General features: G+C 32.2%; 1 protein-coding gene across 1 annotated transcript; it reads left to right on the top strand.

Annotated features, from left to right (window-relative positions):
• The first annotated feature begins 3998 nt into the window (after positions 1-3998).
• LOC132276520 (endoglucanase 10-like) lies at positions 3999-14300 on the top strand. The gene is made up of 6 exons (XM_059777976.1): positions 3999-4555; positions 5066-5349; positions 5666-6103; positions 12112-12250; positions 13268-13434; positions 13544-14300. The coding sequence occupies exons 1-6, from the start codon at positions 4348-4350 to the stop codon at positions 13874-13876; spliced, it is 1569 nt and encodes a 522-aa protein (XP_059633959.1). The 5' UTR covers positions 3999-4347; the 3' UTR covers positions 13877-14300.
• Positions 14301-17982: the final 3682 nt, after the last annotated feature.

The following is a 17982-nucleotide window of genomic DNA, read 5'->3' on the forward strand; positions in this document are numbered from 1 at the left end:
ATTTCCGATACTTTGCTTCCGCATTCGGACCCATAAATGGGTCAGCACAGGACGCACTGGGTTTAAAAATCCAGGGTCATCACAAATTATGTTGGAAGCCCAATTTTAGATTTAAAAAATTGAGCCCATAACCAAGAAGAGGCCATAAGAACAACCCAATGCAAGGAGTTAGTTAGGAAGCTTCAAGAAGATTTGTAATAGTCTCTAAATATACTGAAAATAAAGGGAAAATGGGTTGGAAAATATTTGAAGTGCAGTATTATTCTTTCTAATTTGAGAGCATTTTTCTTGCATCTTCAATAATAAAACATAAATGATAAATGGCCCAACCCAACAAACCAAAGCTACAAGCCTACAAACAAATTAGTCTATGGAAGATTGAAGAAGATTGAAGACCTAACTATTCGAGTGTAACTGTAGGTTGCCGATCGTTATCTGCATCTCGTAGCTTGAGTGATAAATCATCTTCTGTGATCTCCGCCACTGTTAGAACTTAGAGGAGGCTTTATTGCCGCCATTAGGGTTTTCTTTCAATCGGAACCAGTGTTGCTATCAACTTCTCTTGATAAAGTGGAGGCCACTACGCCTATTTCGTCGATCTTCTCAAGGTAAAATTTCTCCCGTTCACTCTTCTCTCTTCCAATTGATGACACTGTCCATTTTTTCTACACCAATTTTGATATAACATGACATCATGAGTTCTGAATTGTTATTTATTTATTTTTCTTCTTGTAGGAGTGATGTATAGGATTTTCATTTTGTTTTGTTTAATTTTCTAGGTAATTGGGGTTAGTAATACTTAATTATTTTAGATAATTTTTTAATTATTTAGAAATTATAACCAATGTATTTATACAATTCTACAAATTGCATCACTCTAGATTTGATCCGCGCAGATTAATTTTTTACCAATATGGGAAGATTGAGTTTTGTACATGTGAAATGAAATTGTGTTGTGGACACGCGCATAAATAAAGTACGAAATTACAAATCACACGTCATACATCACGCATCAAATTGCTACACTGAAAAGTTTGCAATAAAATGACTTCTTTAACCCCCACTTTGCAATCCTGCCTGATTTGTTAACCCCTTTTATTTATACAACACGCAAATTGTTGGTTATCCCTTGATCCAGTACATGTTTCAATTGTAGTGTAGAAAAACTTCACCAATCAACTATATTTGTAAGTTTAATGGGTTGGGTGATTAATTGAATGGTTGGAGAAACAAAGGGTACGAAAGACTAATTCACTACTTTAAAATTGCCAAAGAGTCCAAGGCCAAACAGTTATTTTAATTATTTTAATATTTCAAATGTTTCTATCAAAAGTTACGTGTTCTCGACCTAGACTCCCTAAAAGCAAAAGCACAAACCATGCCAAAAGATGCTTTCATATGTTACTACAATAATGTAGGATTGCTTCTACTTTAAAACATAATTATTTATTCTTGTTGCCTTAATTAATTATAATTTTATGAATAAGGGGGCTTTATTAGACTCTAAGAAAGAATAAACTTTTTGAATTCATTCGTTCAAGATACAGACATGTCAGACAAAACCTCATTATATTTCGAATCTTGGCTATTACTCAATAAATGTATAAATTATAAAATATCAAGCTAATTAAAATTGTATCAAATTGTCACAAAATAACTTAATTAACTTAATAAAATTGTGGGGGCAATGGTTAATTTTTATAGGTATATATTTAAAAATAATTTTTTTTACAGGAGTATAATATAAAAAAAAAAAAAATTCCAGCAGGGGCAATTGCCCCCACTGGACTCTGAATGCGTCCCTGGGTGTAATGTCTACAAATAATAATAAATAAAAAAAAATAAAAAAAAAAGGAAAACTTAGGTTGTATGACATTCAACAAAGACTTGCATTGATTTAAAAAATAAATAAAGCAAGATTTCTCTCCCTAGAAGGCAAATGACCAACCAAAACTTACAAGAGAAAAAATAATTAAAAATAATTTTAAAAAACAAAAATTTAAATTTAAGAGGAGGTATATTACGAATGAAAATATGAAAGTCATGTGCATAACTTCATTCATATACTATAAAGACAAGAATAGTGTCCATAACAATAATAAAATTTACCATTTAAAATTTTGATATGTGAAATTTATAACAAATAAAATTCATCATTGAAAGTAGCTAAATTTCAAAGTAAATATGATGAAAATGACCCGAGAGGATTCGGGTTCCATGGGGACTCAAAAAACCATGTGAGTGGGACAGTCTTTAATAACAACTATATTAAAAATGTTTTGGGGGACAATAGTAGGATTTTTTTGTAATTTCAATGAGGACAATTCTAAAATTTTAAATGTATATATTACAAAATATATAAAAATATCAATGATACATGGTAAGAAGAAGAAAAAAAATCAATGGAGGCAATTGTCCCACTGAACTATGAATAGATTCGTTTGGATCCATGTCAATACATACAGTGAGGGTTCAATAGAATTTGAGGCCTTAAACAAAAATTATAAAAGTAATCTCTTAATATATTAATAATATTATTTAAATGAAACTGTTTGAGAGTAGGACAACACAAATTTAAATGAATAATATATTTTTTTCACCATTGTGTTATTTATAAATTATTTAAAAATTATTTTTCACAATTATTAGTTAATTATTTTGGCTTAACTATTAGTTAAATTTATATTCAATAGAAATGTGGAACAAGGGGAGGAGGAAAAAAAAATTAGATTAGGAAAGAATTGTGAATTTTGATAGAAAGTGAAATGAAAATTTTAGAATTAATCAAATTCTTTAGCTACGAGGACTATAATAATATAATAAAATAAAGAAGTTTATAATATATTGTTAACCTGATATATATTGTAAATAATAATAATAACAACAATAATAATATACAGTGAAGTAATAATTTTAGGGCCTTATAGTATGAAAGTAGTTACAATTAGTTGGAATTAATAATATAAGGAAAGAAAAATGTTAGGAACTTAGAAAAATAAAATAATAATTTTATTATGGAATTTTTTCTTTTTTTTGAAGTCTAATAAAGCAAGAAAATAATAATTTTAGGGATTTTCTTATTGGCTTGATTATCTAATAATGTAAAAAAAATAAAAATATTTAAAAATTGAAACAATAATTTTAGGACCTAATTGATAAAGAAAATAAAAATTTTAAAAAGTCTAATACAATATAAAAAAAATGCTCTTTCAATTGAGGGGGCTTAGGCAATGTCTAAATCGCATGAGGTCGAACCACCCTAAATACATATAAAGGTGATAATATAAGTTTTTTTTTTTTATTTTTTGATAATTCAGAACTCTCCAAGACAAGACCCTTCGGACTCTACCCTAAGGCACCAAATTAGAAATACTACAACCCAGCCTCATAGTCACAATTCCGAATGAATCGATATTCTAACAGAGGGTAAGCTCGAACCTGAACGAGTAATTACTCAAGGTCAACATCTTAACATCACTGCTAAGTCCGGGTAGGTGATAATATAAGTTGTTTTCATTGTAGCACCGCTATTTATTCCAACAATTCAAAAGCCAACACGTTTTCCCTTTTTTATCATAGCCAAAAATTGTCATAATTTTTCTTCTTCATTATCATAACCAAAATATGGGACGATGCTGTTGGTAGGAGGAGCAGCAGATTGCAGACGAATGGTCCCTGTCGCTCACCAGATGTGGGTGGCTGGTTAAAAGAGTCTCATTCACTCACTTTTTTATGTTTTTATTTTCTGAGTAAATAAAAAAATAAAAAAAAATTTAGTTAAATAGAAAATAGTAATGCATTAACGGCGGTGACCACTTTGACGCAGTCAACTTTCCCACCTGTCAACCCGCGCATTCTAAGCAGCAAATCAATCAATCATAGAAAAAACCAACACACCACTTTGCTAACACTACTAAATTATAGGGGCATTCCTGTCATTTCAGGTGAAGCGGAGAATCCTACCGTTTGTCGGTGACCTTTGTTCTTGTTGTGTCCAAAGCCAAACCATTTTCACATATACTACCTGTATCTATACCTCTGTATTTGCTGCTTCCATCTCTCTCTTTCAATGAGGGCCAATTCTCACCACATTGGTCCAGATCGCATCTCTACCATTCTCATTCAATAGTCCTTCATTACCCACATTCTTCTCTAAACACTAAACTTTAAAAAAAAATAAAAAAATTACTATATTTCACTTGGCATTGTTGTTTAATGGTGTTCTAAGATCTTCATATATTTGCTTATTGAACTCCTTTTTGTAGAATTTCATCACATTTTGCGTGTTGGGTGTTCTTGATTTTCGAGTTGGATCTCAATTTCTGATAGACCCATTAACGAAATCAAATGGGTGAGCGTTCGAGATCAAAGGGATGGTGTGGATGGTTTCTTGTTCTGGTGGTGGCGGCGATTGTGGCGGTTGTGATTGTAATCACCGTCAGAAAGAAAAATGAGTCTTCTGGGCCTGAATCTGTTCCGGGGCGTCCTGGCTCTCCCGAAAAGAAATACGCCGACGCTCTCAAAATCTCTATGCAGTTCTTCGATGTACAAAAATGTACATCTTCTCATCCTCTCTCCCATTTTTCTTTTTCTCTTCCATTTGATACAAATTTAACCATATGTATGACTATTTGGTTCACTTATGATCTGACCCTTTTAAGTATTTCTGGGAACTGTATGCTGTTCTGGCTGTATTTGTGTGTCCTATCACTTTTTATTTATTTATTAATTATTGGATCATAATTATCTTGGAACATTACTATTGTTGAATGGACTGCTTTAGTCTGTGTCATTGTGCGAGCATTTGTGGTCATTAAATGCTTTTCTTATTAAAGATATGTAAGAAAAATGCATGACTCACTGATCTGGGAGGGAATGTTGAGCTTAATGAGAACATGGTTTTTATTTTTCGACTTGAAATGAGAAAAAAAAAAAATGTAGTGACTATCAGGCTATGTCAATTAAATTGGGATTTTAGTGGGCAGTCTTATTGTTATTATTATTATTTTTTAAATAAAAAAAATGAGATTTTAATTTTGGGTTGGAAATCTATATGGTTTTGCAGCTGGTAAGTTGGTAAATAACAAGATATCTTGGAGAGGGGATTCTGGTCTTGATGATGGAAAAGAAGCAAAGTTGGATCTTTCAAAAGGAATGTATGATGCTGGGGATCATATGAAGTTTGGATTCCCAATGGCTTTCACTGCCACAGTGCTGTCATGGGCCATCCTCGAGTACGGGGATCAGATGGATGTAGTGAGTCAGTTGGAACCCGCTCAAAGCTCTCTCAAGTGGATTACTGACTACCTTATTAATTCCCATCCTTCAGAGAATGTGCTCTACATTCAGGTTTGTCTAATAGTATGTAATTCCTGTAAACTGTTGAGATATGTTTAGGAGCTTGAATTTGCGCTAGTGTGTGTTCATTTAGATGTCATTTTCTTCTCACATTTCTTGATTGTTAAACTTGTGCTAAGTTTTGAAATGTTTAATTAAGTTTATTTATGCTGAATTCTGATCGATATATATTTTGAGAATACATGGAAGGGTGTGGAATATCTATTAAGTATGTTTATATAGTGAGAAGATGCTTAGACCCTATTTGTTGGACTTTTTGTAAGCCCTCTAAATGTGTCTTCTCCTATTATTTCTAATTCTGGTGCAGGTGGGTGATGCCGAAGCAGACCATAAATGTTGGAATAGGCCAGAAGACATGACTGAACCAAGGACTCTGACGCAGGTGAATACTTCTTCCCCAGGATCAGATGTCGCAGCAGAGTACGCAGCAGCAATGGCATCGGCATCCCTCGTGTTCAAGTCTATCGACTCCACATATTCAAGTTCACTTCTTAAGCATGCCCAACAATTGTTTAATTTTGCCGACAAATATAGAGGTTCTTACAGTGAAAGCATTCCCGAAGTCTCAAAGTATTACAACTCAACAGATTATGGGGATGAGCTCTTGTGGGCTGCTAGCTGGCTGTATCATGCGACAGGGGATAAAACATATTTTAATTATGTGACGGGGGACAATGGAAAATCCTTCGCTAAGTGGGGAAGTCCAAGCTGGTTTTCATGGGATAACAAGCTCGCAGGAACTCAGGTATATTTTATATCCTTACAAGATGGATTTTCAATGCCAATCTTAATAATATTTAGGTGCTAGACTATTAGACTATTAGACTATTTTCATAAACTTGCATTCAGCCACATTACTTATAAAATGTATGGCTATATGCAATTAAATATGACACTTAAAGCAAAACCTATGGTTAAACTGTAGACCTTCAGAATCATGGTTGTTTAAGGAAGGTTTAGTAAATGAAATTTGTCAACTTAGATGCGTTTACCACTAAGGATCTATGGACAGATAATGTCATACATATTCTTCACGCCAGGGATAGCTAAATTTTTTTATGCCATCAGTCAGCCCTTTTAGATTTACAAATTTACAACTCCAGTTAGGAATGTCTCGCAACAATTAATGCTGGAAGCTTTAATAACTATTAGGCATGAAGGAAAAGCTTGAAATTGAGTAAGTTATGCTGATCTCCCCTTGGTCTTTGACATTTATTAGGACCTCTGTTGAGTTCTCTGGATTTACATTGCCTTCCCTTTTGGTTTACTGGTATATAACAGATACCGCCTTCTATACAACCTCCATTATTGTTCTTCATGGAAAAGGTGTTGTCATCATGTTAACAACTTAATGCCAATTTTCTGCTTCATAAAGTACCAAAATGATTCTGTAGAGACTTCTACCTGTTTGCAAAATATCAATAAGAGTTGAAAAATGAAGAAATAGAAAGAAAGAAGAAGAATGAGAGGGAATTGCTTAATATTAAGATGCGAGGCGAGTGAGTGTTCTGGTCCATTGAAGCTCCTTTACAAAGCTTATATTCCACCATATGCCCATTTTTTGCTAAACAATGATAAATTTCATAAATTAAGAAAATGCGAGGGAGAACATTTGAAATTATAATTGAAGAATATAGGAGTCTTTGGCGGGTTTTTGGCTGTGACAATTCCTACCACATCTACTTCAGCACATTATCAAAAGCATTCCTGGTACAAATTCCAACCCTTTCAAATATGTAGTCAAATGCTCCCTTCGTCTCTTTTTCCCTTTAAAGAATTAGCTCTCACTTTTATTTTGGAAACATTTTTGTGGATTGAGATTGGATATTTTGAGAATGGTTCTGGAGAACATAACCATAGATTCATTCAGGTGAAGGGTTGAGAAGGAGACAATGATGATGCAATTGAAATGAGCAGAACAATTGAGGGATTCGAGGCCAAAAATAAAGATGATGGGGTTTGTGGTGTTGTGGAGACAGCTTATGCTTGCAATTCTTTGATTGGTCTGTATTTATAACAGAAGCAATTTAGAGAGAGAATTAACTTATAAAAAAAATTTGGAGAGAGAATTAATGGGAAGGGATTAGGACTGTGTCTTGGGTTGTTGACTTTGTGAATTGGGTATGTTGGAGCAGAGAAGAGGGAAGAAGAAAGGAATCTTATAGAGAGGTAGCAGATGCCAGAAAGTTTGAATGGTCTGTATTTCTAACATAAAGTAATTTAGACTGAGAATTAGTGTTAGGGGATAAGGATTTGGTTTTGGGTTGGTGACTTGGTGTCAGAATTTGGGTTTGCTGTCAATGAATTGGGTTAACTAAAGAAGAAAAAATGGAAGAAGAGGAATCACAGAGAAAGAAAGCAGGTGGAAAATAGATGAGGAAGGAGAAAATGATAAAGGTGGTGATGGTGTGATGTTGAAGAGGACCATGGTGGTGACGGGCTTATATTAGAGAGAGAAATAAGAGAATGCAAGATGTGATGCTGTTGATGGTGACACGTGGTTGCTCTGCAAATTTCTAGTTGGGTTCGGTTAATGCTGGTGGGTGGCTAATTGGGGGGTAACTGGTGTTTCGATAGAGGCTCCAAATATATATATAGGGAGAGACAGATGGACAGACATACAGAGAGAGAGAGAGAGAGAGAGAGAGAGAGAGAGAGAGGAGAATATGCTGGCAAAGAGATGTGAACTGGTGGTGTGCTAGGTTAAAGAAATAACTAGAGAGAGTGAAAATATTGATGATGATGATGGTGATACTTGGTGGTGGTGCTTGGCAGTGGACTGTAATCATGAAGGTAGCAATGTTGATGGTGTATTTATAAAAAAAGAAGAAGGTAGCATTGTTTCGATAGAGGCTCCAAATATATATATAGGGAGAGACAGACGGACAGACATACACAGAGAGAGAGAGAGAGAGAGAGAGAGAGGAGAATATGCTGGCAAAGAGATGTGAACTGGTGGTGTGCTAGGTTAAATAAATAACTAGAGAGAGTGAAAACATTGATGATGATGATGGTGATACTTGGTGGTGGTGCTTGGCAGTGGACTGTAATCATGAAGGTAGCAATGTTGATGGTGTATTTATAAAAAAAGAAGTAGGTAGCATTGTTGATGGTTGCTTTTACAGCACAAAAAGCACCAGACTTTATCAGAGGAAGAGCATTCATAATTATTAATTTTTTGTTGTTTGAGAAGAAGTTGGTTGACAATGGAAGTACAGAGGTGTTCTAAGGTTGTGGTTCTGGACGTTTTGGTCATGGTGGTTCAAGTTGAAACGGTTGTTCGAAGCCCATATAAAAGCAGGCAAAGGTTCTTGCATTTTTTAGGACAAGTGCTAATAAGAAAGTTAGTTCAATAAAGTAGGCTTGGTTACAGACTTGGAATTTAGGAATATCTACAATTAAAGAACTGAGTGGGTAGAAACTATGATTAGAAGGGGGATTAATGTAGCATGCCTGCAATAAACTAAGCATGTAGGAGAAAGAGTGAATTTAGTATACATAATATAAACTCTATTATATCAGAGAAGCTAGACATAAAAATGGAGTAGGATAATTGTTTATAACAATTTAAATAATGGTGAGGGCGCCTTTTGTGTTCATTTGGGAGCGCTCCCCTCTTGAGCACCTTTTAATGAATTTTACTTATCAAAAAATAAAAATAAAAATAAAAAATAAAAAATAAAAAATAAAAATAAAAATAAAAATAATAATAATAATACTAATGACATTATTATTATACGGATGCTTAAGTTCTCTATTCTTAGTTCTTTATCTTTTTGGGGTTCAGGGTTGGAATTTTAAATCTGCGAGGTGGCAGATTTTGTGGATATGTTGAAAGTATAGGGGGCCCTTGTGGGTCCTTGTGCAGTTGTTTTGGGATGTGCTCTCCTTTTGAGTGCTCTTTAATGAAATTTTAATGAAAAGAGATAGGAAAATATTAGTAAAGCTTGTATTGGGAACGAAGGAGAAGGATTGTAAACCTTAGGTTCTGATAGTCAGAGGCTGCGAATGGCCCAATTTAGACCTTAAGGGGGTGAATAGGTCTTGCTAACCGATTAATGAATTTTAACAGAAATTCAAAAACTAAACTACTATTAACCCGCTGCTCTTTTAGCACTTTGATTTCCATAACTAGTAGTATCATCCATTCCATGTAGTTATGTGGAAGATTCTTCCAGTGTTGAAAATCTTTGTATCTCTTGGATTATTCAAATCAAAGTTAAACACTCGAAATACACTCACTATCTAAGATGTATAATGATAATGCAAAAATAAGAAACAATTGGATTGTTACAATGCACTCAAAATGCTTGTAATCTAATTGCCTCTTGGTTTCTTTAAACCAGAAGGTGTTTATATAGAGTATATAAGCATAAAGTGTGCTTTAGGATCATACAACATCCCTATGGAGATTTGGAAGTGTTTAGGTGTTGACGGTGCATGTCAACTTGTAAAATTGTTCAATAAGAAAACAATAAATAAACGAATGTTTGATGATTGATGCAATAGTATTGAGCTACCTCTATAAAAGAATAAGGAGATATTCAAAATTGTAAAAAATATTGTGTTATAAAATTAATGACTCATATAATGTAATTCTGGGGGAGAGCGATTCCAGGAGTAAGATGTGACTTTTATAAATATATATTCGTAGGTGACTAAGACGTGAAATTACAGTGTTAGAAAATCAAGGATATGAACAATGGAAGATTCTTACTTACTAAGGAGACATTGGATATAGAAAGAAGAAGAACGTTCTTCATGTGGTTTTTATAAATTGGGACAAAGCATAAATAGGGTTTTTTTTTATAAAAAAAACAAGGAATTAGAGACAAATTGACATAATAGAAAGGACATATATGTTGAAATTATGGTCACTGTTAGAACAATTGGGAGAGAAATAAGTAAATTTCCAATTATTGTAGGCTTATATCAAGGAGCAACAATAAAAACATATCATTTTGCTTTAGTTATTGATAGACTAGCAAAATTTGTTCAGGGTAAAGTTCCATGGTGTGTTCTATAGGTTGATATTATTGTTTTTGATGAAATGATAGTAATGGATAAATGCTTAATTAGAAGTCTAGAGATAAGTTTTTAAATGCAGAAGTTTTGAAAAAATTAAAACTAGAAATACAAGTGGAGACATAGTGACGAAGGGTTAAGAGATATTAAAAAGTGAACTTTTTGTTACATAGGCATGATTATATAAAAAAAGGGAGAACTTGGAGTTAATGAATCTTAAATTAAAGCCGGATGGGTTAATGGAGTCTTTTTGCCATATTGTGTGCAAAATATTCATAAAATGAGTTTTGTCAAAATGCAAATGTTGATATGGATTTTTTTTTTTTTTTTTTTTAATTTTTTTTAATTTTTATAAGTAACATTGTATTAGAAACCGTTCAAAAGTGAATGTTGATATGGATGTATGGTAAGACAGGAATAGATAAAAACATAAATGAAACATCCGTAAGACGATTAAAGTAGCATCAAGGGAGTAAATTGATAATGATAGTTGTCTATATACAACGAAACCAATAAATTCAATGCTATGCCACATGGTCTCTTCGAAAGTACGTGAAGTACCTATGTCAAACACTTGGCACTAGGCAAGGGTATAGGATATGTGTTAGATGAATACCTAAAGAGCATATCCAGTTACTAGGTTTGCTTTTTAGGGGAAGTCAAAGTAATTTTGAAAACCATAGGGGGTTCTGTGTAATTATGGCAAACCTCAAGAGAGGTCTATGTAATTTACCCTTTTTTTTATTACTTTATTTTTGTTTTCAGAATAAATTTTTATTTTCTGTTTTTTAATTCTCACATGTGATGTATGGTATGAATTTTCATCTGTTTCTGTTTTGGTAATAATTATAATTTATTTCATACTTGAATATATTTTTATTCATTAATTTAGTAAAATGTGTTATTACTAAGTCTTTTTTAATAACCACAATGACTTAACATTCATGAATAGGTCACTACCTCTGATAAATGGTGTTCAAAAATTCAGTAAAAACCACTACAATTCATTAAAAATTCATATTTATTATAAAAAAAATTGTGCATCAATGCATTTTGGGCCCCAAGTAGAAGGTAAAAACAAATTCATGACCGCTATAATTAGGAGTGGCAATTTGTGTTCCCATGTTGTGTCATGACATCTTTTATATGGTTGACTACTTGACATGAGCATGACACAATTATTATTCGGAACCTTGACACGAAGTCAACACGATTGTTAAACATGTAAAGTGACAAGACTCACGTAACCTGTTTATTAAATGGGCAAAGACCTGACACAACATGTCAAGACACATCTAATTAAACTTTCATACTATTAGGGTCATTTCAAACACGAACATGAAACGTTTAGTTAAACGGCCCTAATCGGGTTATAAACGGGTTGGCAGGTCAAACATGAACGCGATATGTTTAATTAACATGTCAATTCAAGTTGACACGATTGTGACCCGAACATGATTAAGACAAATCCAAACCCACTTATTTTGTGTCATGTTTTAGTCGTGTTGGCATGTCATGTCAAGTATTGCCACCCCTAGCGATAACCGATTTTGTTACACGAGTCCTATATGTGCCTGGTTTTCATTACACTGCGTCGGCGGCCGCAATAGCGACTGTGAACCATGATTCAGATTGAGATATAATAGTTTTTTGTTTTTTGTATTTCCCTCGGTGTAAAGTAGAACTCTTATATCCTTAGTTGGGTTAGTAATTTTCAACTTTTTGCAGGTTTTGTTGTCCAGGTTAAGCTTATTTGGGGCAAAAGATACAGACTCTGAAAACCTTCAGAATTACAGGAAAACTGCCGAGGCTGTCATCTGTGGACTCCTACCAAAATCTCCAACGGCCACATCCAGCAGAACAGATAGTAATATTCTCTTACAATGCCATTCGTCTTTGATGAAAATTCTTATATTTTCTTTCTCCTGCTTCTCTACCTATTTTTCCCTTGTTGGATTTTTAATTGAAATTTATCATGTTACATTTTTAACTCCCTTTTCACTGAAAACACACAACAGACATTCATGTGCACATGTAATTTAAAGTCAAAAAGTAAAAAAAGTGCCCTCAATATTATTAGACATTATGTGACACTTTTGGGGGTTGGGCCTTCATTAGATGATGATACCATAAGAAGTTAATTTCTAAGTCAAAACTAACATGTCCCACATGCATAATAATATTTTATGACTCATTGCTGAATTCAGCAGAAAAATGATATTCATCAACTGATGATAATTATAGTCATGGCAGTATGATCATCCTACCTATGTTGTCATTGAGACCCAAGTGAATCTTGTGTGTCTATGCCCCCAAAATGCATATGAATGAATATGCATAACTGTATCAGTAACCATATGGTTTTATTGTATTCTCATTCGTAGAATTTTAACCGTTTGTTAATTTTTTTTATTTATTATTACAGTTAATAAAAGGAAAAAGAATATGATAGCACCTGATTCTATGATTTTTTTTTTTTGTGTGGAAGTTTTGGATTTATGAATTTGATGCCATTGGTTGACCAAATTAATCCTAGTATCATCTTTGTATCGAATGTGCTTCCTTATATCCCATAACACACAAATGGACCATCTTTTCATAATCTCTAATTTCCTTCTTAAACAGTGTACCATCTATGAGTTGGCAAAATAGCTAAAAAAAGTTGAACAAGGGAAAATGTTGGACTAGCAGAGAAACTTCTACGGTCTAGAAGTATGGACCTCGAGTTAAGAATAACCTTAAAGATATCAAACATGTCTAGACTATATTATTTAATTTCCTAAGCCAGTTTTAGTTAGTGGATTGGATCATACACATTAACATAGGAAACACTATATATGCTTCTCAAATCTCCGTCGCTTAACTTCATACTCTGTTGGTGTAGGTGGTTTGATATGGGTCAGTGAATGGAATGCTTTGCAGCATCCAGTGGCTTCTGCCTTTTTAGCTTTGCTTTACAGTGACTATATGCTTACATCTCGAACTGCAAAGGTATCCTGCGATGGAAATTCCTATAAACCATCGGATATTCGGAAATTCGCCGTTTCACAGGTATGCTTGTAAGGTCACAGAGACGCATTAGATTTGGGATGCATTATTAGCCATCAAGTATTCTTACTTCATTCTATTCTTTTCTTTTCTTTTCCCTCCTTTCTAATAGGCTGATTATGTCTTGGGCGACAATCCCATGAAGATGAGTTTTCTTGTGGGTTATGGGGATAAGTACCCCAAGTATGTGCACCATAGAGGAGCCTCAATCCCGGCTACTGCAAAACCTGGCTGTTCTGATGGTTTCAAGTATCTTGACTCAACTGACCCCAATCCCAACGTAGCAATCGGAGCACTCGTAGGGGGGCCGTTCAAGAATGAGACGTATATTGATTCACGGAATAATTCAATGCAAGGAGAGCCAACCACATACAATAGTGCTGTGATTGTTGGCCTTCTCTCCGGTTTGGTGACCAAGTCTTCAGTGGTTCAATCTTTCACCTAAGGCAGCCTTGGTTAGTAGCTGTATGCACAATCCATATATCATCTCTTCGATATTCTGTTAACTAGTGTGCTTATACACGATAAAACTACTCAAATGGTACCACTGTGCTTATAGGTGTATTTTATTTTGTTCAAGTAAGCCTCGAAATATAATTCTTTTTCTAGCAGTAATGTGGCAGTTGTTTGGCAAGTAGGAAAAGCTTTTAGTCTCTTCACAATCTGAATGTTTGTAGTGTGTTGTAAAATCATGTAAGGTACAACATTTTGATCATTGTTTCATGCATGGAGATATTCACATCTAGCAAATGGTGAATAATGTGATCTAGTAATGGTGGTTGTGATGCAAAGAAGAATCTGAAAAACAATTAATGAAATGAGGTTGTACAGCATAGGGTTTGGTTATGACCATGTTTATTTTGTCAAAATTCCCTCTTTCTCTGATTTCTAAATTCATTAGGTAAGTGTGTGCTCTTTATTGATTTTATGCTTATTCTTTATACTTCTTAGCTCCCGTTTGGGATTGCTTCTCAACTACTTAAGAGTGCTTTATTTTAAAGTTTTGCCTTCAGATTGATGCGTTTGGTAACCACTAAAAGTACTTTTAACGGTTATCAATTTTAGATGAATCTAAAATTTAAAGTTTTTTAAAATGCGTTCCGTGATGTATATTTTAGGTTTCTGGAAAAGAAGAAATCTTGCATACTAGTTATACAATATGTCACTGTTTGATGCAACTATGCCAACCAATGAACAATTTTCAGCCACTAAATTCTTGCACTGAGTTTTGTCTGACCTTTACCACTTGGAAGGAAATCCTTTCATGTGAACAGTGAATCATGTTTCCTCAAGTTCGAAATGCACCTTACAAAAAAATGATATTGCCAAATGTCCTAACATTTTTGTAATATACATTTTGAATTGGGCGGGACAAGAACTACTATTTCACTAGAGAGAATAGTTTTTGCCAAGTTTTTAAAGTATATAATATATATACTAGAAAAAGTTACGTGCATTAAATAAAATTTTGTAAACATTATGAAATATTATATATATATATATCACATTATTATTAAATTTATGAAATCATAACAACCTTCAAAATTTAGTTTAAAAAAATCACTTTGAAGAGATAAAAGAAAGTTTGTTTTTGTTTGCTTATACATATCAAAGAAAAGTGTAAAAAAATTGCCTTCAAAAATAAAAAAATTATGATATATATATATTAGAATCAACTTTATAAAATTGCAAAGACATTAAAATCTAGTAAAAGGACAACTATTTGGATTATAAGGTCAAACTCAATGTTACTCCACTTGATTCTTAAAAATATTATATATAGATTATTAAACATTGAAACTTTGAAGAGATAGAGAGTTATGGTTGATACGCGACAGAGGGAAAAAAAAAATATAGAGATTTTTCCTTAAAAATAAGAAATTAAAATGAAAAAAAAAAAATGAAGGTTTGGAGAATAAGAGTTAAAATGCTACACACATCTAAAACAACACAATCCATTTATTAATTTGCAACCGAACAAGCAAAGGAAAATTGCAATAAAGAGTGATACCTAAAGTGGAGATGTTTTTCCTAACCAATGAGGATTTGCAAGTTGAGTTCTAGTGGACTAATAATAACATAAAGATTTGATGATGAACTAAAAAAAAAATTTTAAATTTTGATTAAATAACATATCACAATAATAAGCCATTCTTTAAAATATATAATTTATAAGTGGGTCAAATTTACAAATTTATAAAATCCTTTTAATACTTATCTTTAGAAAAGGAAATAAAAATTAAAAAAAAAAAAAAAAAACCAAACTTGGAGAGAGGTTGATTAATTTTGCACCCAATTGCCTAGGTTTCAAGGACTATAGTAGATTGTATTAAGAGATATGGGAACGAATGATTTGATTAAATATTAATTAAAAAGATATTTATAAAAGCAAAACTCCTCAATAGTAACAAATTTGGTGTTTTGAATGCACAACTCTTAACTAGTTCGTTAGTATCAAACTATTAAGAAATAAGAATAACAATTGTACTTAAATACTAATTAGGAATAAATTTTTAAAAGTCACCACCCTTCAATATTAAGATATTTGAAAGCACACAACTCTTGATATTTGAAAACACATAACTCTTATAGCAATTACTACCCAAACTATTGGTGACTCTTAAAACATGAAAAGTCACAAAACAATTATTTATTAAAATAACTGCTTTAAATTCTAAATAATCATATTAATTCTGAAAGAATGATTGATTGATAACTATTAGAAAGAAATCTAAAAAGACACAACTCTTAAATAATAGTTAGTTAGTAGTTGTAATAGACCACCAATAACCTAATTTAAAAAAGGTAACTCTTAAAACATAAAAATACAAATAAATAATTTTTAAATTTAAAGATCTACTTTAAAATGTATATAAATTTTATAAATCCAATAAAGCTATAGATTTATAAATATAAAAAAAAATAATAGTTTAAATGTGTATGAATATTAAAAATTTATGCAACATTGGTACTGATCATTAAGATTGGTAATGAGAGAAAAAAGATTCATCATTCACTTTCGAAACAGAAAAGAACGAATTTTAAAATGCAAATGCAAATGAAAATATAAAATTAATAATTCATATAAGATTTATAATTTATTCTCATAGGATTTACAATATAAAATAACTAAAAAATTATAAAAATAGTAGAACAATAAACATTACACAATTGTTTCTTTGTTTTAATACTTTAAAGTTCTCATGCTCTAATATTGCGTCTCCTTCTACAATGTGAGCACTTTAAAATTTTAAAAAGAAATAAAAAAAACTGCCATATGAATTTTATGTGCAATAAAAGTAAGAAATAATAAAAAATTAAAGAAACTCATCTTCATTTGTGACTCAATAGTGTTATCTATTTTCTTAAAATGGATAATGCTAATATATATTGTGTATTATCAAAAATTATCTGAAACTCATAACATAAAATTCTAGTAACACAAGAGAAACAAATTTCTTTATTAAAAACATTGCAAGAAACATACCTTCCAAAAAATAAGGCTGATGCACATGAACCAAATTATTACTCTCATGTTTCAAAGTTGTAGTTTGAACATTAGAAAAAAAGAGACAAGATATTTTTACATAGACAAGTAGAAAGGAAGATATAGTTTGCAGCATGAGTTCAACTTAGACATCATTTATATAAGATATATACAGATTTTTGAAAAATATAAATATAAAATTGACATTATATAAGTTCTAACCAGCAAAGTTCTATAGTCGTGAACTTTCAATTTTCAAACAAACAACTTAAAACTGAAACGACACTTATAAAATATTTAAATTGAGTATATATTATTATTATTACCAAAAATTGTATATAAAAAATACAAATAAAATTAACAATTGTAAGGTTTTAAACAACAACTTAAAACTGAAACTATGCTTATAAAATATTAAAATCTAGTATATATTATGATTGTAAAAAGGTGTATATAAAAAATACAAATAAAATACACTTTTATAGGATAAATAGGTATATGCATTGTGCTGAAACTTTCGTGTAACAAAATGGACTAGAGAGAAAATTTAAGAAAAGGTTTAATTTTTGAGGATACGATTATGACCATCGTCAATAATAGTACGGACACATGTTCTGAACAATAACACAAATAGAGTGGAACAACGCAGCCAATGTAACAATATGAAACTTGATGTCGATCCAAAATCAGAAAGCACATCCCCGAAAAGGTCCACTAACACAAACAACTAAAAAGCAAAATGGGTACCTATTTTGTAGGTACTAAAGTATATTACATAATCTGTGGTACGGACTGGCCAACAACTTTGGTCATTCAATGAATTTGGCCCTAGACGTTCTAAAAACTGGTAGAATCTCCTCTAGAAGAGATGTTTCCAATTGCTGTATAATTAAAGAAAATTAGGTTTTGTTGGTAAGTAAATAAATTAGGGGATGTGCAGTAAATACTTTTATAGTATACTTCTCTTAGCACTTTGCGCTCCAATTTTAAAATTTGTACTTAAAACACCCTTAATGTTTTAACATTGTGCCAAACGGTCTCGAGTGCTGAAAGCCATCAAAGCG

This window comes from Cornus florida, unplaced genomic scaffold (assembly GCF_030987335.1).
Source record: "Cornus florida cultivar Cherokee Brave unplaced genomic scaffold, ASM3098733v1 CherokeeBrave_3.0.0_Hap2_Chr10, whole genome shotgun sequence".
Taxonomy (NCBI): domain Eukaryota; kingdom Viridiplantae; phylum Streptophyta; class Magnoliopsida; order Cornales; family Cornaceae; genus Cornus; species Cornus florida.